Source organism: Rhopalosiphum padi, chromosome 2 (assembly GCF_020882245.1).
Source record: "Rhopalosiphum padi isolate XX-2018 chromosome 2, ASM2088224v1, whole genome shotgun sequence".
Classification (NCBI taxonomy): domain Eukaryota; kingdom Metazoa; phylum Arthropoda; class Insecta; order Hemiptera; family Aphididae; genus Rhopalosiphum; species Rhopalosiphum padi.
The window spans coordinates 27,285,834-27,308,405 of NC_083598.1; the positions used below are offsets into that span (position 1 = coordinate 27,285,834).

A 22,572-nucleotide genomic window follows, 5' to 3' on the forward strand; every position below is an offset into this window, starting at 1 on the left:
GCCCTTTAGAACACGAGGCCCTTTGAGGTGCGAGGCCGTGGGCAATGGCCCACACCGCCCACGCCTAGCGCCGCCACTGATTATACAATACCTGAAAATAATTCAATCATAATATTGTTTAAAGGATATAAACGGTGTGGAACAGGATGATGTACAAGTTACAGACAATAACAGCATTGTCACTCTGGGAGAAAATAAAAATATAACGTTACCAGTAAGCGCAGATCTGTATTATGAGCCGGAAATTGAAAACATTAAACGAAGTTTAGAATGCAATGAAGAAGTTTTTAATCTAGAAAATGTCGCATTCGAAGATGATATAAATATATCGTTATCAGGCGCAGATGGTATGTATTACGAGCCGGAAATTGATTTAAACACAATAGAAATTGAGAACATTAAACGAAGTTTAGAATGCAATGGAGAAGTTTTAAGTCCAGAATATGTCGCTTCCGAAGATAATACAAATATATTGTTACCAAACGCAGATATGTATGATGAGTCGGAGCTGCTATTAAACGCAGCAGAAATTAAAAACGTTCAACGAAGTTTAGAACGCAATGTTTTAAGCCCCGAAATGTTCACTCTGGAGGAGAATACAAATAATATATCGTTACCAATAACCGTAGATGTTCATTATTTATCGGAAATTGAATTAAACACAGTAGGAATGGAAAACGTTAAACAAAGTTTAGAATGCAATGTAGAAGTTTTAAGTCCAGAAAATGTCGCTTCCGAAGATAATACAAATATATCGTTACCAAGCGGAGATATGTATGATGAGTCAGAGCTGCTATTAAACGCAGCAGAAATTAAAAACGTTCAACGAAGTTTAGAACGCAATGTTTTAAGCCCAGAAATGTTCACTCTGGAGGAAAACACAAATATTTCGTTACAAAGCGGAGATTTTCAATATATACCGGAATTCGTTCTAAAAAAAAATAATCTGGAAAAAGTCATGGACGAAAAAGAATTAGATGAAACGGTTCTGGAGACAGATAACTCCACGCCGGAACCAAATCTAGGTTAATCTAATTACCTACATTTGTTAATGATTCTATATCAAATGGCGATAGGATTTGTGGAACACAAAACCTTGGCACTAGCTGTTCTATACGAATAATAATGGACGATACAATAGCAATTAACCGTTCACATAATTAAAACATTCTCACCATCACAGCAACCTATAATTTGTCAAACATTTATAGGTAGCAGTAATGGTGAAAATGTTTTGAAAATGTGGATAGATAATCGCGATTGTATCGCCCACAGGGTGTATCCCTTGTCTTCAATAACCCCTATCATTTTAACTTGATATAGAATGTTTATTGGAATTATTGTAATGTAAATACATTTTGCTATAATACAAATTATCGTTCAATAAAAATAATTTACATAAAAATAAAAAGGTGCTGTTTTAATATTTTTAGTCTTGGTAACTCTATTGTTTTTTAAATTAAGTAAATTGATCAATTATTGACATACATTTAGTGTACAATTTAAAGTTGTTAGATTATTATCTAGGGCATTTCGGAATGTTTTATTGATATTTTAAACATGAAGCAAGTTATGTTAATTTGAAAATATACAAAATGATTATTGTGCGAGAGGCAGCACAAGAAGCCGGCGGACGAGTGTACGTGTGTATGTGTGTGTGCGCGCAATGACGACGGCCCACACGCAACCCGTCGTACGTGAATACTTACGTCGATTGTCGATAACCCTGTAGGATGGGAAGAGTGGACTGTATAATAGGTTGATTCAAATAAAAGTATTTAACTACAAGATAGATGTTGAGTGCGAAATCCCTAAATCATAATATGTCAATAACAATATTTAGTGGTATAGAAAAATATTAGAATAAATTTATTGACGTTCCACAATTAATAAAATAATATATTATAACTAGTGTTAGTAATAGGCAATAGCACAATCACAACCCGATCGGCTTTAAATAAAAGTAAAAACATAATATATATGCCGTACCACAACGGTGACGAGCAGAATAATAATAATAAAAAATTTTATTCTTTTATAATAAGATACGTTTCCCATCGCCGGTAGCTGTAATTTGAGTTTTTTCCAATCCCTGCCAGTTGATCGTCGTTCCGATCTGTTATCGCCGCGCCCGGCCGGTTATCAAACCACCGACGACGACGCCGTCGGACAATTATAGGATTATTACTATTATTATTATATTTCACTTTTCTATGGATTTGATATAGCTTTTTCTCCGTATTCGCGTGGTATACGTACCAAAAATGCTGTCGTATGAGACATAAGTCGTTTAATACACATATTTAATATATATTATAATATATAAAATACGCATAACGCAAAACGACGTATAACGCGAATTCGGTGACGGTTCGTAAGCGGTTTAAGTGCTCGAGATTAGCCGTCGGTCCTCAACTCAAACTGTAGTCGATAGGATTAGGCAGGTGTAACGAGATCGAATCCCGCTCCGGCGACATTCCCGTCGGCGCTATGATTAACACTGCGAATCGTTTTTTGCATTTTTTTTTCCAATGTTTTTTTAATTATTATTTATTATATAAGATTGGTACCTACCTGATGAAACACAATATGTGTATGTATTGAATACTTAGAAAATATTTTAAGAGACTATGCTATAATGTATTTATTAAAGTCATATTCAAGTCTCCTGTTGGTCTACAGGGAGGTCCTCGTAGACTGGCGTCGATAATAATATTATTTGTTAAATTATTATTAAATATGCATCAATTCTCGACTTGTTATACCTCCTAACGTCGAAAGTCTGATGTTGTATAGTAGGGGAAAAAGCTTAAGTCGAAGTATTCCATACATACACATATTGTGTTTCATCAGGTAGGTACCAATCTTTTTTACAATATAATATATATTATATACTATATAGAAATATAATTAAATTTTTTAACAATACTGCAATAGGAGCGTAGGTAATTAATCTACTAAAAAAATATACCAACGTTGCCAGCAAAATCATATGTTTAATACTAATAATAATAATATGAATTAAAAATAAAAAAAACTTTGGAAAAAAAATGCAAAAAATGATTCGCAGTGTTAATCAAAGCGCCGCCGGGAATGTCACCGGAGCGGGATTCGATCTCGTTACACCTGCCTAATCCTATCCTATCCTAACGCCTAATCCTATTGACAATAGTTATAATATATTATTTTATTAATTGTGGAACGTCAATAAATTTATTCTAATATTTTTCTATACCACTAAATATTGTTATTGACATATTATGATTTAGGGGTCTCGCACTCAACATCTATCTTGTAGTTAAATACTTTTATTTGAATCAACCTATTATACAGTCCACTCTTCCCATCCTACAGGGTTATCGACAATCGACGTAAGTATTCACGTACGACGGGTTGCGTGTGGGCCGTCGTCATTGCGCGCACACACACATACACACGTACACTCGTCCGCCGGATTCTTGTGCTGCCTCTCGCACAATAATCATTTTGTATATTTTCAAATTAACATAACTTGCTTCATGTTTAAAATATCAATAAAACATTCCGAAATGCCCTAGATAATAATCTATCAACTTTAAATTGTACACTAAATGTATGTCAATAATTGATCAATTTACTTAATTTAAAAAACAATAGAGTTACCAAGACTAAAAATATTAAAACAGCACCTTTTTATTTTTATGTAAATTATTTTTATTGAACGATAATTTGTATTATAGCAAAATGTATTTACATTACAATAATTCCAATAAACATTCTATATCAAGTTAAAATGATAGGGGTTATTGAAGACAAGGGATACACCCTGTGGGCGATACAATCGCGATTATCTATCCACATTTTCAAAACATTTTCACCATTACTGCTACCTATAAATGTTTGACAAATTATAGGTTGCTGTGATGGTGAGAATGTTTTAATTATGTGAACGGTTAATTGCTATTGTATCGTCCATTATTATTCGTATAGAACAGCTAGTGCCAAGGTTTTGTGTTCCACAAATCCTATCGCCATTTGATATAGAATCATTAACAAATGTAGGTAATTAGATTAACCTAGATTTGGTTCCGGCGTGGAGTTATCTGTCTCCAGAACCGTTTCATCTAATTCTTTTTCGTCCATGACTTTTTCCAGATTATTTTTTTTTAGAACGAATTCCGGTATATATTGAAAATCTCCGCTTTGTAACGAAATATTTGTGTTTTCCTCCAGAGTGAACATTTCTGGGCTTAAAACATTGCGTTCTAAACTTCGTTGAACGTTTTTAATTTCTGCTGCGTTTAATAGCAGCTCCGACTCATCATACATATCTCCGCTTGGTAACGATATATTTGTATTATCTTCGGAAGCGACATTTTCTGGACTTAAAACTTCTACATTGCATTCTAAACTTTGTTTAACGTTTTCCATTCCTACTGTGTTTAATTCAATTTCCGATAAATAATGAACATCTACGGTTATTGGTAACGATATATTATTTGTATTCTCCTCCAGAGTGAACATTTCGGGGCTTAAATCATTGCGTTCTAAACTTCGTTGAACGTTTTTAATTTCTGCTGCGTTTAATAGCAGCTCCGACTCATCATACATATCTGCGTTTGGTAACAATATATTTGTATTATCTTCGGAAGCGACATATTCTGGACTTAAAACTTCTCCATTGCATTCTAAACTTCGTTTAATGTTCTCAATTTCTATTGTGTTTAAATCAATTTCCGGCTCGTAATACATACCATCTGCGCCTGATAACGATATATTTATATCATCTTCGAATGCGACATTTTCTAGATTAAAAACTTCTTCATTGCATTCTAAACTTCGTTTAATGTTTTCAATTTCCGGCTCATAATACAGATCTGCGCTTACTGGTAACGTTATATTTTTATTTTCTCCCAGAGTGACAATGCTGTTATTGTCTGTAACTTGTACATCATCCTGTTCCACACCGTTTATATCCTTTAAACAATATTATGATTGAATTATTTTCAGGTATTGTATAATCAGTGGCGGCGCTAGGCGTGGGCGGTGTGGGCCATTGCCCATGGCCTCGCACCTCAAAGGGCCTCGCGTTCTAAAGGGCTTTATAATTAACCATAGAGAAATATGGGAGAAATGTCTGTACAAAAGTGTATTGTTTTAAAAAATTCTAAATCTTAATATTTATTAAACAACTGTTGTTACTTAAAAAAATGTTTACTAAAAAAATTTAAAAAGGTCCTCTTTAAGTGTACTTCGCCCACATATAAATTTTACCTCGCCACGCCACTGTGTATAATATTTACTAGAAGCGGGATCTTAAGAATTAATCTTTTTTTTTTAGTAGGGATTCTCTCTATTGCTTTATCTTATTTCTGTTACGTAGGGCGTTACCACAAATATTTATTATATTATTTTTACATAATTGTTACAGTTACTTGAAGGAAAACTTATAGATAACCTTGTATTGGGTTTTTTAACCTTAGGTATAAATCACAAAAATTTTATGAATTTTCAACTTCAAAATTAGTTGCAAATTTTCGCGATTTTGACATATTTCATAAACATTTGAACTTTAAATGCTTATAAACAAAAAACGTGACTAACGATTTTTGATTTTTTTTTTTTTACTACGATATTACGATAAGTATATTTTATATAAAACCTTCTTTTAAATTTTAAAGATTTTTTGGAATGCCAAATTTATTTTATCGGCAGAAAAATGAAAAATTTAATTTTTTTATAAATAGCTAAAAAAAAATCAAAATATTTTGAAAATTTAATCGTTAATAGATAACGCCAATATAAATATTTGGTGAAAAATTAAAGTATGTATTTACAATGATTCGTTTTTGAGTTACAGCAAAATAAAAAATCGATTTTGTCAAAAACTGATTATGCATAAAACTTCCCGTTTTTTTGTTGCTTTTTTAGGTTTTCCTGACGCTTTTGAACATTAGTCATTACTGAATATTTTGACCCTCCAACGTACTATCTAGATTAAATTTTCTTTTTAAAGAAGTAGGATAAAAAGGGGGTTCTGGCACCTCGTTTTTTATCTTACTCAAAGAGAGGCTGAAATCAAAAAATCTAAAATATAGTACTTATGGTCTATAGATAATGTTTAGTAATTGTATCTAAATTGTTGTTAAGAACGTGGAATAATGCATTATTTTTTGTTGATTTATGTAGCTATCGCTCAAAGTATACTTTAATCCATAAGAACTTCCGCCTTATTTTTCAAAAGACAAAAATTCATACGCAAAACTCTCCTTTCTTTACCCTTCTCCTTTGACGCACAAATTCATACAACTTCCACACTTATAAAATACATAAACTGTAGTGTCGCACAATGAGTGACGTACTGAGAGATCGAGTCCATACTTTTACGAAATGTCGAAGAATTTTTATTGAAAGTCACAAAGTATAAGACTATAAAGAATAAAGATGAGGTGCGCTAAATAGAAAAATTTAATTTTTTCATACCGTAGTTGTCTCCATTACCTCTAATAATTCTGATTTCTTCTTTTGTTCTGACGTTTGTTCAAAGTTCTTTAAACACTCGCGGTGACATATCTTTCGGCAATCTGTGCATCTATAAATTTTTTTAAATATTTTCGTTTTTTTGCAATACATGCATTTTCTTAAACAAAAAAACCTAACTTTCTTTACAAAATTATGGTTCATATCCATTTTTTGAAGATTATGCGTAGGAATTCAATGTAACTTGTAAGTATTATAAATCAATAAATATAGTTATAACACGTTCATATAATATAATATTAACTGAATATTTGCGTTGATAATAGTTTCATACAAATAGGTAACGTAGTCAATTAATTATTTTTAATTCAGCCAGATAAGTGATAATATTTTATTCTTTAAAAAAATAGTTTACATTAAACATCCTTGTTTTATTAAATAAAAATGCCAAACAATTCTACCATAATTGGTTTAGTTATTTTCCCAAACTCTATAGATGCAATCCGGTCCTGTGTGTACTAATATAATACATTTTTTCACGATTGATTGTTATATTTTTATATTATATTTACGATTACCTATACTCTATTATAGGTATGTGCGCTAAATTAATTTAATTTTAATCAATTTTGTTAACATGTAAGTCTTTTAACAGTGATTGCTATTTGGAATCAGTATTATTATAGTTAAAAATTTGAAAATAGAAGTTACTAAAAGCATTATGTGATATATTTTAATAATGATTAAATTTAAATAAGAATCGTTCAGGTGCAGCCTACAGGTAAATAGTTAATGTTAATGTATCTCCGACTGTTATGATTTGGAAATTTGGAAGTTGTATTTTACGATATTACGGTATACTTCTCGTAATATCGCAATTTATCATCTGCTATAACGATCATCAGTGATGATTCATCACCATGACTATGGTCTTAGACGATTCAAAGGGTGTTACCTGAAATTTGAAAACTAGCTAGACTACTAGGAATATTTCACTGGCCACAATATCAGTTATAGATTAAAGCAGGGGCGTCATTTGGGGAGGATCAAAGCGTACGGTTGCACCCATTACTTTTAAAATAGTTCCAATTGGCCTGCATCTTGATGAAATAATGCACGATTATTAATATGATTTAAATTAAATTGTATTTTAAATATTTTTATATTGACATTTATCAATATTGGTATACTGTCAATCATGATTACAACTTTAAATTACATTTGTTATACACAAATATTGTGCTATAACTTTTTTTTGTACTTTAGTTTTTAAATTGATTTTTAATAGTTATGTTAATGCATTGATTCGGTCCATGGTGTATGGAAATAATGTACATGTACGTAGCACATCTTATTTTTATATGGCCTGGTGAAATTTCAAAATGGCCTGCTTGATACTTCGCACACAAGAAATGACGCCCTTGGGTTATAGTACAATTTATTTGAATATTTGATATAGTGGTCACTACCACTGCAAATTGAAATAAAAACTTATTTATGGAAAACTATCGGGTTTCATATAACCAGATTAACATAATTATTTTCTTGAAATTATTTTATTATATCATCATTTATACTAATACGTACAAATGTATAATATTAAAATTAATAAAGATATTGTAATTATAAATTTAAAAATGATTTTTTTTCTTTTAATAATTCAATTATTCGTAGCTCTCTTGGTCCCGTTTAAAACGGTTAATTGTGGTTTATACTACTATAATATACCTAAATATTTTTCACGGTGTACAAGGTATCTATTACAATTGTCAAAACTGATCGAATTCTAGAACTTCATATCAAACAATATTGTAATCATAAAAATAATTAAAACTATAGATGTATAAATTTTATTATTTAAGATATTATAGTATTTATTATTATCACGTTTTAAGTACATATTTTCGTATACTTTTACAGTTTTACGTTCCTTTACTTTATATGCATTTTCGAAAAATATTATTGGTATTGGTCGATTTGCCATGCACATACCACGTCACACGTGATATAAAATATATTCTATAGATACATTTTTTATACAATTCAAGATAGGTGAGGACCGGTGGTTTGGACACAAGACACTACGACTGGTTTGCTATTATAATAATATCTGTATATTTTATTCAATGATTGTACCTTGTACAGAATAAGAATAATTAAGATATAATGTTAATGCCGTATATTTAATGTTTTCAAAAAATTGTAAATAATGTAAGTATAAATAAAGCGTTAAAAAAAATTCTTAAGTTCCAATAAATTCAACATGTGCCATTCTTCAAATATTTAATACTTCTTTCATCTTTGGTTAATTTTGATAGCTTTAAACCACCAACACTTCATAATCATTCAGAGGTACTTCTTCACCGCCAAACGGTACATAACAAACACTGTGACTAGGTTGAACCTGTAACATAATCAAATCATATTAAAAGTTTGAATTACCTAAATATTCAAATGGCTTGCAGATAGGTATTTATAAATATACTAATAGGTACCTATCAATAAATTATCAGTGTTTTAAAAAATATATTAATTTAAAATATGTACAAATAAAATTACTTTAAAAAGGATATTTAAAAAATAATACTTTTTAAAATTTATCATAAGGTTTATTTGTATATCACTACACCAGGATAATTATTATAATAATAAAATATAATAGAATTATAGTGTCTATTGCTAATCAAAATATACAACATCTGTAGTTAAATATATTGGATAAAAATCTATTTAAATTTAATGGGCTAAAAATAAGAAGGTATTTAATATTTGTACAGAATTATGAATCACATAAAATACAAACTAAATTAGATAACAATGATCAAAGAAAAACATTTATAACTAAATTAAAAATTAATTTTAAGGATGGTACACATTTATTTAAAATACTCAGTTTTATAGTGACCAACAATTGTAATAGTTTATGTTAAAATCAATTTGTATGTATTTATTTAATAATACAATATATTTTGTAAACAAACGATAGCATTTTATTTTCAATATAATTTAGCGTGATAAATTTGTTCACCACCTATAAGCAAAACCTTAAAATGGTGGTAAAAACTTATTGTGATAAATATATAATTCACTATTAGTTGATAGTTAGACATATGTACATGTCTTTTTATGTAATTTATACTATTTTATTTTAAACAATTAAAAATAGTAATAAGAGTGGTTATCATGGAAAGTGGTATATTACATTCAATTGTCATGGATAATTCACATCTAAGATTGGTTATATTAAACAGGCTTAGTGACTAGTAATGTTAATTTAGCAACAAATTGAGTCATTGTTTCTTTTAACATAAAATACATTAGTTTGACTTAGGAACATTAAAAATATTTATTCAAAATAATATTACAACAATTTTAATTTAAAAATACAAATATAAACTACTAACTAATTAATAATAAACAAAGTATATTTTATGATAATTAAAAATAGGGTATACACAAGAAGACCAAGTATTGAAGTACTGGTCTCGTTTTGCACCTCTTAGTATAGAGCAGCGTTTTCAAAAGTGTGTTCCGAGGGACAATCCTAAGGGTTCTGTCAGATGTATGTGATAATTGAGAAAATTATTTTATATTATATTTGGATTATTAATTTTATTATTTTATATTATTTAAAAAAAGAGGGTATCACGAAACACAAACTATTTCTCAAGGGTTCCGCAGTTGTAAAAGTTTGGAAACCACTGGTATTAAGTAATTGTGATTCGTGTTATTACATTTTAAAGATGATTTTAAGCATACTTAGTCATATTAATACTTCATTTGAGGAAATTAGTGAGAAAAATGAAAAATATCTCTTCAAAATACATCATAAGTCTTGATTTAAAAAAAATGTATAGAGGGTTTTACAACATATCAATTAACTTTGTTTTCTTTTGTGTATGTCAATATATGTACATGTAATTATAATTAGTGACTATATTTATTTAATTACAGCTATGTTTTATGGAAGCTATTTTAAGTAATCTTAATTAAACAATATTAATAGGAAAAAAAATCATAATATACAACACTGATAAGTAGATTTGAAAATTTAAAAAGTAAAATACAATATAAAATTTAATAGACTGCAAAAATTAAATGAAATAGTTATTCATTTCACAAAAAAATAGTTGTTTCCAAAATATTCTTTTAAATGTTTAATATAAAATAAAATAGGAAACATATTAATAATCATCATAGAAAATAATAAATAATAAAATGCTATAAATAATTTAAAAATTGTGAATAAGTTAACAACAGAACTTCCCAATAAAGTAACTTTGATTTTAAGTAAGCCCAATTATATGAAAAAATATATTTTGTATTAATTATTTGTGTTATTTATGTATACTTATTAAAAGATATAAGTAGATAATGTTTATGTAGTATTAAACAAGATTCAAAAATTATTAATGAATTCCCAACTGTCCTTTTTTTTTTCTTGAGAAACTGTTTCAACTTTTAAACCATCTTTTAAATGGTTTTGATTGATTACAGCCATAAAATCTTCACGAACAATTTGAGATATATAATCTCGTATTTGTCCTCTTAATTTGATCTGTGCATCAGTCGTATGCAAATTTCTGATTTCCATAGCTACATAAGCACCAAAAATATCATGGTCATCACTTTCTTTCTTCATTTTATTTGTTTTCTGTGATTTTATATCATCCTGTGATTCTATATTATCCTGTGGTTTTATATTATCCTGATTCTCCTAGAAATATTATATACAATTTATTATAAACTTGTTATTCTTATGGATGATTAGTAAGACTTACATAAATAATACATATAATGGAAAATATATTAAATTACCTACTATAATTTATTATAATTATATTTAATATCAAATAAAATTGAAATACGAAGCAGAGTAGGGATGAACAAAGTATATCCATTACTATGAGAAATGGATTTTTAATTATATAATTTAGATATTGAACCATGAAATAGATAAGTGGTTAATCAACAACTTACTAAGTACTAAGACTATGTTTAATTTCTTTCTAAATCAATAGATTTTACTAATACATTTATATTATAAAAACACATTTAAGAGTTTATTAAAAAATATATACACAATACTGTACAAAAAAATGTTGTTATTAATGGGTAAATTCTCATTTAGATATATTTACCAAACTTGTAATGAAATTGAGATTTTTATCAAAAAATAATAAGTATTCTTGGTTAACTATTTAATATACCTATTAAATTGGATAGTTAAAAACTGTTTTAAGATTCTAAGCGGAGCGATAAATGCATCGATTTTACGATGATATGAGTACTTGTGTATTTAATAATAAGTAATTGATATATTGCTTTGATTTTCAACTTTGAGAGACATTTTGAATACATATAAAAATAAGTAATTAACAGGATCGGCCTGGGTACCTGAGGGCCCAGGCAGGAATTATTTTCTGGAGCCCAATAATAATTTTATACTGTATTTTGGGGTAACACAGTACAGCCAGTACAGGGGCCCAGGAACTATAATACGGCAAGGGCCCTGGCAGGAATCCCGGCCCTCCGACCCTGGTAATTAAATACATTTTCCACCTATATGTTTATATGATGATGAAATTATTTTTCATATTATTACTAGCAATAAAAATATATATACATTGTTAGAATATTAGTAAGATAATATCATTGACATTACTTATAAATTTTAATCAATGTTATTATGAAAAATAAAGAATGTCAATTATCTGAGATATTAATATTATTCAATTAAAATTACATTTAGATGTACAAAATTAATCCAAATCATTGACACGTTATTGTACTTAATATTGTATAAATTATTATACTTATTTAAATATTAAAATATTAATATTATTGTTAATAATTAAAATAATAAAAATTATTTATATACCTACTGTGCTGTGTATTGAAATACAATAGTAAAATCACTCATTTTAAACACTTTAGAATTTAGTTCACGGATATAAAAAAATAACATAATAATTAACTTACCTATTAAGTTAATTACATTTTTTGAATTACCAATTAATATATATAATATTTATATTAAGAAAAAGTACATAAAAACATAATCACTAAAAAGGTATAATATTGTCCATAAACATCAATTACAAATGACGGACGCTGTTGCATTTTTTACTGCTCTTATTCATTTGCTTACTAGGTTATTTTTGGTGAAACTTTCTAGTTAAATACAAAAATGTAGTGCAATTGTTGAAATACAATTTCAATTTTGCACATTTATAATTATTCTTAGTACATTTTTCTATATTTAAAACTATGTTAACATTTACTGAAAACTTATTTTTAACATTATAATATATTATATTATATTAAATTCTTTCATTATAGCAAATAATTATAATAGGACCATTAGGACAAAAACAAATAAATTATTTCTGATAATAACAATTAAAAAATTATAGTTAGGCTAAAATGTATTGCACTAGATAAAAAAAAACTGATAATTTATTAAATGATTATTGTCATTGTTATTATTATTTTTTTTTTTGTAAAGATTTAAAACAAAATATCATGAGATTTTAAAGTATACAGTTTTAGAATATTTATTTATGCAATTAGTTAGATATATGTTATATAGTAATAACATTTAAACCTTATTTTTCAGTCAATCTGCCATAGTTTAGCTATATATGTATGAATCAATTAAATGACACCTTAATATTTTATATTTACCTTTCCAACAGTTAAAGAACCATTAAGTTCACCACGTCCAACAAATAATGGTTCACCATCTTCTGTATGACCCGAAGATAATGCTCCTACTGGAATTTCTCCATTGTTGGCTTTCACCCATGTACCATTACAGTTGCAAAGTACCTAAATAAAAAATAATGTCAGAAAATGTCTAAAACATATGTTGATTGAAAATTAATAATGTCTTCTAACTTCATAGTTTTCTTTGGGATTTTCAACACCACCCCAAGGTATATAGACAACACCATGTGAGGGAACAAGTTTACCAGGAATCAGAGCACCATTATGTTCAGCTCTGGCGACATATAGCTGTTCATTGGTAGCATCAAAACCACCAGGTAAAGCATTTGATGGTATTTGCCCATTACTAGCATGAACCCAATGAACTGGACCAGAAGAAACTCCATCGATGTTCCAACCAGGTGTAGCTGCAGGTGGAGCTAAAAAATAGAGTTTAATGTATGATATTAAAATGAATAAATTATTGTTTATAAACATAATATTGTACACATTACATACAAATATATAAAAAATATAATTAAAAATATACTAATCACAATAAAAATATATACGGGGGCATTCCTAACCTTTTCCTTTTAAAGGTTTCGGTTTTGGGGTAGCAACTACTTGGCTTTTAAATTGAGCATCTGCTGCACCATGAATGTGCCAATTACCAACAGCCCCCCAACAAGTGCGAACTCCATAATGAGAAATAATAAATGGATTTGAATCTTTCCATTCAAATAGTTTAGTTTTTTCACTAAACACTTCATAAACACCATCTCTCCAAAATATGACAAATTTCTTTGGAGTGTCTTTACACAGAAGTTGAGGAGTGTCAACGTGCACCTTTAAACACATCAATCATTTTTATACATTTAAATATTTAATACATTTCTTCTATTATCAAGATCATACACAAATAAAACACGATTGTCACAATAAGTTAATAAGAGTTAATCAGAATTACAATTTGAAAAAATGTTAAACTTATTATTAAAGATAAAACAATAAGTAAAATGAATTTTTGTATCGTTAAGTTGTCAAATTAAGCAAGAGCATCAGAGGAGTTAAATTGAAAGCACAAAAATAATATAATTTAAAACCTTATCTGGTGTTTGTTTGTTGTAACGAATGGCAGATGCTGTATTCTTCCAGCCACCAAATAATACCTCTACCATAGGTTCAGATTCTTTATTTTTAGTTGCTAAGACAATGTGTGCATCATTGGCACTATCTACCGAAAAACTTATTGATCCATGAAGTATAGCTCTAAATATGAATTCCTTGCTATCTTCAGTGTTTATGTAAATATTATCTATATGAATTCAATTTTAAAAACAAAGTTTAAAGCTAAATTATGTGAAGTTAAACACTTAAATAACCAAAAAATAAAATTACAATATTTTAAATATTACGAGTACTGGAGTACTCCTAAATAAATATTACTTTAAACAGCCCAACACCATTCTTAAATACTAGGATTATAAACTAAAATGTATAATCTTTATTTAATCTTTTTAAAATCTTTATTATTAAAACACTTATATTTAATTTTTAAAATTTTAATATATATTTTTTCCATTATTATTTTTTATTATATTTATTTAATATATTATGTATAATAGGCACTATTAAAAAAAAAAAAAAAATAATTTATTTATGATTTAACTAATATTGATTAATATTATTTGATGATATACAAACAAACCTTCAATAGTCCATACACCTGTAGCTCCCCATCCACTACGAACACCATAAAACAACACATTTAAAGATTCTTCATCTTGCCATGACATAAATGGTTTTTCTTCTCCTTGTTTTCCTACACCAATAAAACCACCTCCCCATTTGATCCAAAATCCTCTGGCTTCACCACCATTTAATATTTTTGGAGTATCAACAATAACCTTGTCTGGCTCTTCATTGTTTTTGCGTATAGAAGATTTTGTATTACCCCAACCACCAAGGAATATCTGATTAAAATATAAACAATAATATGTATTTAATATTTTTAAACATGAAGAAATTTTTTAAAAATTAAATTAAAAAAAATATTAATCTAATAAACTTAAAATTTTAAGTATGTAACACATATAGATACCTCATATTTAGGCGGCTTGTTATCTGCAGTAGCAGTTAATGCAATATGAGCATCGTTTGATGCTTTGACAGTAAAATGTAAGGAGCCAAAATTCAAAGGATTGAATTTATATTCTTGGCTATCAACTGTTGTTATTTCTATAACATAAAACAAAAATGAACCATTAAGTCTAATAAATTAATTGCATGATCATAAAAGGTCTATTAAAGTACCTACTTTATTTAATTATTTATTATTATACATTTAAGACAAATACCTACTGTGATCAGTGGGTATAGAAGAATATAGGCTAAGATTTTTTCAATATCGCTTGTTAAAAAAGGAGAAATAATAAAATGTTGGTATAGTTTTTTTTAAATATTTAAAAATTTTAACATACATATTTTACGCTAATAATAAATAATTTGTTTTTTTGTATATATATTGGTTTTATGAACTAGATCAGGGGTCTCTAAACTACAGCCCGCAAGCCGTAAGTTTTAACCGGCCCGCAGCACCCAAAGGACAGTAAATAAAATATAGATATCTAAAGATATGTGTAATTTAAATTTAAAAAAATTATATGTGTTAATAAACTTTTGGCCCGCTAAGAGCATTTGATATTTTTTGTGGCCCTTGAATAAAAAAGTTTGGAGACCCCTGAACTAGATCATATCCTATATTAATGTTACCACTGTGCATTTACATTACATGCAAACTTGTCTATCCACTATTCAACTCTTTTTTTTTAAATGCATTTTATCATGCTTTACTAAGTGTTTAACTGCTAATACTTTTATTTACTAGCTTTAACACATATCTTTAAAAAATTTAATTTATGATATTCTTTAAGAATATTAAGTTTTAAGAACCTTGAATCATAATCTATATTCATATAATTGACAATTGTATGGAAATAAAGATGAGCTATTATTACTTAAATTTGTATTCTTTTGTGCTAAGAAAAAAAATGAAAATTTATTAAACTCCATAATATACATAATACATAATGTAGGTATGTCTATAATTGATAGTCTGTGGACTATTAATACCGAAAAGACTGCGTACAAAAACAATTCTTAATATACTTATTATGAAAATAGTCAATAAAAGTATAATTAGTTCTGTTCTAAACACTTAACTATTAAAATAAAAAAAACTACAACTTTATTGTATAACAATAAAAAACAGAGTATTGTTTTAGGTATGTAAGTAATAACCATGTTTAGGTAATAAACAAATGGTTATGGTAGTATTTCACTGTTCTCATGTCAGCACTATGGCCATGGCCCATGGGGTATCATCTATAAGTAGGTAGCTATAAAATCTATGAAATCAAAATGGAATATCCAAACATTTTATAGAAGTTATACATTTGACATTATCTGTTCAAGACTTTTGAAGAATTTAATTTAAATTGTAATATAGTTATAACTCCGGACTCCGGTTATAACTTTAAATTCAAATAAGCCAATGTCTCAGTAATCAATACCAATATACCATACCTGTGGAAAGTGGAAACAATAAAATTTGTTACACAATAAATATGCATATTAGTATAAGTATCTACGTTTTCTAATAATTAAAATAATATTTATACTAATTATACTTATATTATGCTTACTAGTAATAATTTATAGCAGGTATATAGTTACGAGATATAATAATTATAATTATTATTGTTAATAATGCTATAAATAATAAATAAATATGTATATATATATATGCATTAATATATTAAACATATAATTTATACACAGCCCATAGGCCTCGAGCGATAAAAAAAAGATAATTTGAACGAAATCGTCTTAATTCCTCACGGACATAAATAAACGTAATACATTATGAAGAATAATAGTAATACGTTAGTTGAGTTAAGTAATCTCGAGCGGTATTAAAACTACAATATTAGGGTATATATTAATAAATTACAAATATTCGAGTAGGTACGTCGGCGAAACAAAAATAGACCGGTCACTTGTAGGGATAAATCGCCAACGAGTCTAATGTCGTCTACAATCTACATATTACAATTACAATTATTAAAGTCCTAAACGTTCGGGAGAATTTTACAACATTTTTATTCTTGCATTATAAATTACACGACATTACGCGACCATATGTGGTGGTGTTACATATTATTATTTTCTTAGCAGTGCCGCAGTGGGTATGAGAATATGGCGACATAACAAATTTAACTATTTTTAATAGAGTGACGTGTTGCTTACCAGTAGCCATTATTATTATCGTGTCGGACGTACTGTTGCGCTATTTTCTTTAGGATTTTCGTTGACGAAAACTCAGACGGACGGCGACAGGCGAAGACTCGATACGCTGACTCGGAGGACACTGAGGACAGTGACTCGACTGCTGGACCGCTGTGACCGGCGTAGCACAACACCGGTGTAGCGGAGTACACCGCGGCCCGCGCCACCCAATTCGGCTACAACACACCGGTACGGTGTACACTACACTCGGGCAGCGCCGCCGTGGGCAGACCAGTGTTAAGGTTGTGTCGTCGTCACTGCGCACGAACCCCTTCCACGCCTCGCACGACCGACAGACCGGAACGATCGGTGTGCCGAGAGGGTATACCCCCACGGCCGACGGACGACGACTCATCATAACCGACCGGCCAACGTAAGGAAAGCTGCTGCGGAACATTTCGCTATAATGTGAAATAAAAATCGACCTTGAAATTATTTACGGTTATTCATCTTCCGTACGGCGACATTAGCACCAGCTCGTCGAGTTGTAAACGTGAACCGTGTCCGTTGTCCTCTCGCTCACACAAAAAAAATATTAATAATAATGTACCTATTTCGCTATGGTCTATAGCTGCTTCGAGGTAACTCATCGCAACGTTCAACCGCTGTTCCTTTTTACACGTTTACCGCGTGTATTGTCGATTTCTTTTAAATTCTGACATTATGTATAATAAAAACAAACGAAGTGTTCGCGAATTCGCAATTTTTTCATCATAAATACAAAATGTATCATACATATCAAGTACATTGAAAATGTTATTAGAGTCGAAAATTTCACGTTTTTATAAATAATCCCACAAGACCAAAGATATTTTGAAAATTATTATATCATGTCTAAAATGTCTAGAAACTATGATTTATTTTGTCAAAAGTTGCAAGTTTCCTAATTACTTTGGAAACTATATAGAATTTGTACTTCTGATACAATTTTCTACTACAATTCAACCTCGTTGATGAAAATAATTTATTAAAATTTCAAAATATTTAGACTTATTTTAGGCTCGCCGCTCGGATAAAAATTTTACTAAAAAATGATTCGCAATAATGTTTGTGGTTTTTATAAAATTTGTACAAATTTCGAATAATAATCGAAAATAAATAATTATCAGAAAATCGAATACACAGTAACGAATATAACGATTCATTTACTTAAAAATCAAACTACCGTATAGTTAAAATAGCCATGGTAGCCGGTAGATATGCATCAATTGAAATTAATAAACTTTACATAGAATTAAACGATAAACAATATATGAATTGGAAGCAAAAATTAAAGAATTAAGCGCAATAATAACATCAGCTAGAACGGGAGTATTATATCCAAGTCTAGTAACACCTTACGAACTTTCAAAACATTTAACGCAAATCAAATTAAATTTACCTATAAACTTAAATTTACCAATGGGTACAAAACCAAGTGAAATTTATGAATTAAGCAAAATAACTAAAATGGTGCAGTGTTTTATAGCCAAAGTCAAATAGTTTTTCAAATAAGGGTAAGTACATTACTAAACGAATCCGACTTTACTCTGTATAAAATAATACCAATACCGTAGTACTGCGTAGAAAATAATAATACAAGAATTAATAACAGGGAACACAGTTTAGTCTTGAAACCTGAATATCAATACGTAGGTACCTATAACTAAAAATCACAGACAATATACAACGAACATTCACTGAAACACAATTATTAAATTTTACAGAAACATAAATACTTACAATTAGCCTAGAACTTTAACAAATACAGCATGAATTAAGTAAACAACCATATGAAATATAGTTATTTAAAAATCTAGACCTATTACGACAGACTTGCAAAGCAGGAGTAATAATAATATCGAAAAATATATTTTATAAATTAAAATACGCGAACGTTTGGATATTTACAACTACTAGTGATATGTTAACAATAATATGTCAAGGGAATAAAGAATTATAAATGGTAAAAATTAAAAATCAGGGTCTAATAAAATTAAATCAAGAATGTAGGGCATATGCGGAAGATATAGTACTAAATCCGACTAGAGAGATAAAATCAAAGTATTATATTAATTTCACTCCGAAAATAGGAGTAGGAAAATTTTTAATAAAACTTACCAACAAAGTAAAAAATATTAAATTGCAATAATAAAATTCGATTCGCATAAACTTGATATATATATATATATATATAACTTGACACTATAGTGTATATAAAATGGCACATTCTTTGAATGGACTAGAAAATATGATAAATGAGAAAATATTAAGACAGTCAGGAGTAAAAATCAATAACAACAGTTCATACCTAATTTATGTAATTTTAGGATTGATAATATTTTTATTATTTTTGCTGTTCTTTATACGTATATATATCGTATAGGTGTGCCTAATTTAACCACCGGGAGAGCTATAATAGGCTACCAACAAATAACGACAATTAATGATAGTACACGGAGAAATCAAAGTATTTTTTATGTGGACTCATTACTTAAAGATACTAAAGTTAAAGAAAAATTATTAGGCGATTCACCTGATAGATTGGCTATGGGTGGATTATCACCTTTACTTATAAAGTAAAGTAAATTAATAAATTAATAAAATTAATAAAAAAAAAGTATAATATGTAAGATAATTGTAAAATATAAGCATATTGTAAATAAAAAAAGATAATAATTAAAAGCTTGAAGCTATATGGACATATATTAAATTGTTTGTACACAGAAAAGAGACACCTAAGTTCATAATCATGGATTTTGAATTTTCGATGCTGAATAGGACAAACATGGTGGTAATCTCCGGAGCTATATTAAATAGCCTAGATAGGATCAGGAAACTCAAAGGTAGACCGCACTATTGTTGCCCCTCAGGCCTCAATGAGGAGGTGAGACTTATGAGAGACCAAGACTCAAGAGCTACAAGTAGTCATAAAAGAAATTAAAAGAGTGTACCTATAGGTGTAAAACGAAGTTAAGAAATTCTTATCTAGACCAATCAAACAAAAGTCGCAATATAATAACGAGAAACAATTTGGCGCCATCATTTATTGAAAATTATATTTTGAAAGGTAATAGGAAAAACGTAATATTGGTATGGAATGGACATTCTGATAAAAATATTTTAAATAGGCTAGATTTGCATAATACCCGATATTGAATATAACGTGTTATGATAAATTATTTAATAAAAATTTCACTATCTATTTCCAAAAATTAAAAACAAAACAAATAATATACAAGGTAGATATAGGAATATTTGAAAAAACCGGATGCCTACTAAATTTGGTATAAACGTACGACAAAATTTGTTCAAAGAAACACAAAACTACTTAACTACATATATGCTCTACGCACGTGATCTAAAAATCAATGTCAAATATACGAAATGCATATTTGATTTTGTTATACGTAAACAGAGAAATGAGAACATTTTTAATATGACCTTAGGCCTTAACCCATAGTATAATAATTTTTTATAAAAATACATCATTTTCATTATTCAAAAAATTAAATTAATCAATCAATTGATCACAAATCGAAACACAGATTAGTAAAATATAATGGACATAATAAAACAATTGAACACAGACATTTCACTTAACATTGATACACAAAGTAATATAAATCTAAAATAAGGCGATTGGCATAAATTTACTAATTGTTACGATTACCACTACTGCCAATATTTTTCTTATGTATTTTTTTCTAAGATAGAAAAAATAGATTGTAATTTTTATTAAAATTCTCAACTATTGTTTATTTAATTATATATTTTTTTATTGATGTTTAATCATGGATATCTTTCTTAAAAAAAATATATTATTATTATTATTTAACTGTTAGAAATTTTTTTTCCGATAATAAAAAATTATTATTTGTTATTATTATTAATTATTAAATTGTTTTTATTTAACTGTTTGTAATTATTTATATTTATAAAAATATTTTATTTATTAATTATTATTTATTCAATTATTTAATTTATTTAATCATCTTTTTTAAATTATTTTATTTATTTATCAATTATTTTTATTACCCCAAAAAAATGATTGATTATTAATTTTTGATTATTTTATTTTACGGAAGGAAATATATATATCAATAGATATCACAATAAAAAAATTACGATGGAGTATTAATTCCAAAGAAGACGGATTGGAGCTATAGCGTCTTATAAAATATTTTACATTAAAAAAATTATAACTTGCGTCTTGCACTACGTCGGTTTGAGCAGTTGTTGCTTCCATTTCGTTGCTGGTTTTTCGATGTCGTATAGATGACTGAATGACTCGTTACTCGTTACGGTCCTTCTTTGGAGTCGTTGAAGTATAGACGTTCTGCAGTTGCCTTCTTCAACAGTGATTCAATGATGAATTGCCTCCTTGAATTCATCGAAGTTGAATTATTTCCAAATATAGTTTCAAAAAAAAATTGAAAAAATATTTTTTATTTAAAAAAAAATTCAATTTAGAAATTCTGCTTGAAATAATTCTGTTACCGACTGCGCCAAATTTATAGTGGGCCAATTAACTAAGCGTTGAATAAGTGGAGATGTAGTGGTGTTAAAGGAATAAAAATGACGAAAATATTTCAGTGTTTTTTAATTAGAAAATTATACTTAGTCCTAATGTCAATATTCTGATGTAGACTGGCGTAAAAGTGCTCACGCTAACTCTGTAAAATCACTTCTGTCGACTAGGAGTCCTCTTCAGGGCCCCCTTATATAGTAGGTTTTCCCCGAACTATTTCTCGTGTCCCTTCTGGGTCAACGAATTTGCACGAACATGCACTTGCGATGGTCGTATGACGTCCGGATGATGCTCTGGCGCTCTGCTCACGCACAAGCTTTTCATCCACAACCGTTTCGCTAGTATTTCCCAGAAATGTTATTCCATCGTCGTTTCCGATTATAGGCCTACAATTCATTGCGGTTACGATATATTATCATACACGGATGCTGTTTATCCATTTCCTAGTTCAGGTGGTGTGACTTCCTTTTTATAATCGTTTAGTTTTTTTGGCCTAATGCGTTGCCGTCCCGGTACGATAGCTACCTATGTGTTAAATGTTTATT

General features: G+C 28.6%; 1 protein-coding gene and 1 pseudogene across 2 annotated transcripts; one reads left to right on the forward strand and one right to left on the reverse strand.

Moving 5' to 3' along the window:
* Positions 1-8,623: 8,623 nt before the first annotated feature.
* On the reverse strand, positions 8,624-17,703 carry LOC132920491 (C3 and PZP-like alpha-2-macroglobulin domain-containing protein 8). Of its 2 annotated transcripts, none has more exons than XM_060982921.1 (8): positions 17,479-17,669; positions 15,272-15,408; positions 14,879-15,143; positions 14,274-14,485; positions 13,755-14,016; positions 13,360-13,607; positions 13,147-13,290; positions 8,624-8,863 (listed from the first exon to the last, which is right to left on the reverse strand). In XM_060982921.1, exons 1-8 carry the CDS (start codon positions 17,486-17,488, stop codon positions 8,780-8,782), a joined length of 1,362 nt encoding a protein of 453 aa, XP_060838904.1. In that variant the 5' UTR covers positions 17,489-17,669; the 3' UTR covers positions 8,624-8,779. The 2 variants fall into 2 exon arrangements, with proteins under 2 accessions (XP_060838904.1, XP_060838903.1); XM_060982920.1 differs by lacking the exon at positions 8,624-8,863 and adding an exon at positions 9,781-11,176 and having other exon boundaries at positions 17,479-17,703.
* A 2,014-nt stretch (positions 17,704-19,717) lies between these two features.
* LOC132918925 (uncharacterized) lies at positions 19,718-20,959 on the forward strand (annotated as a pseudogene).
* Positions 20,960-22,572: the final 1,613 nt, after the last annotated feature.

Excerpts from the sequence above, each read along its gene's own strand:
- LOC132920491 (XM_060982920.1), bottom strand. Across the intron at positions 14,017-14,273 it reads ACAAACAAACACCAGATAAG|GTGCACGTTGACACTCCTCA; the intron begins GTTTTAAATTAT and ends ATGTGTTTAAAG. Across the intron at positions 13,608-13,754 it reads GAAACCTTTAAAAGGAAAAG|CTCCACCTGCAGCTACACCT; the intron begins GTTAGGAATGCC and ends TCTATTTTTTAG.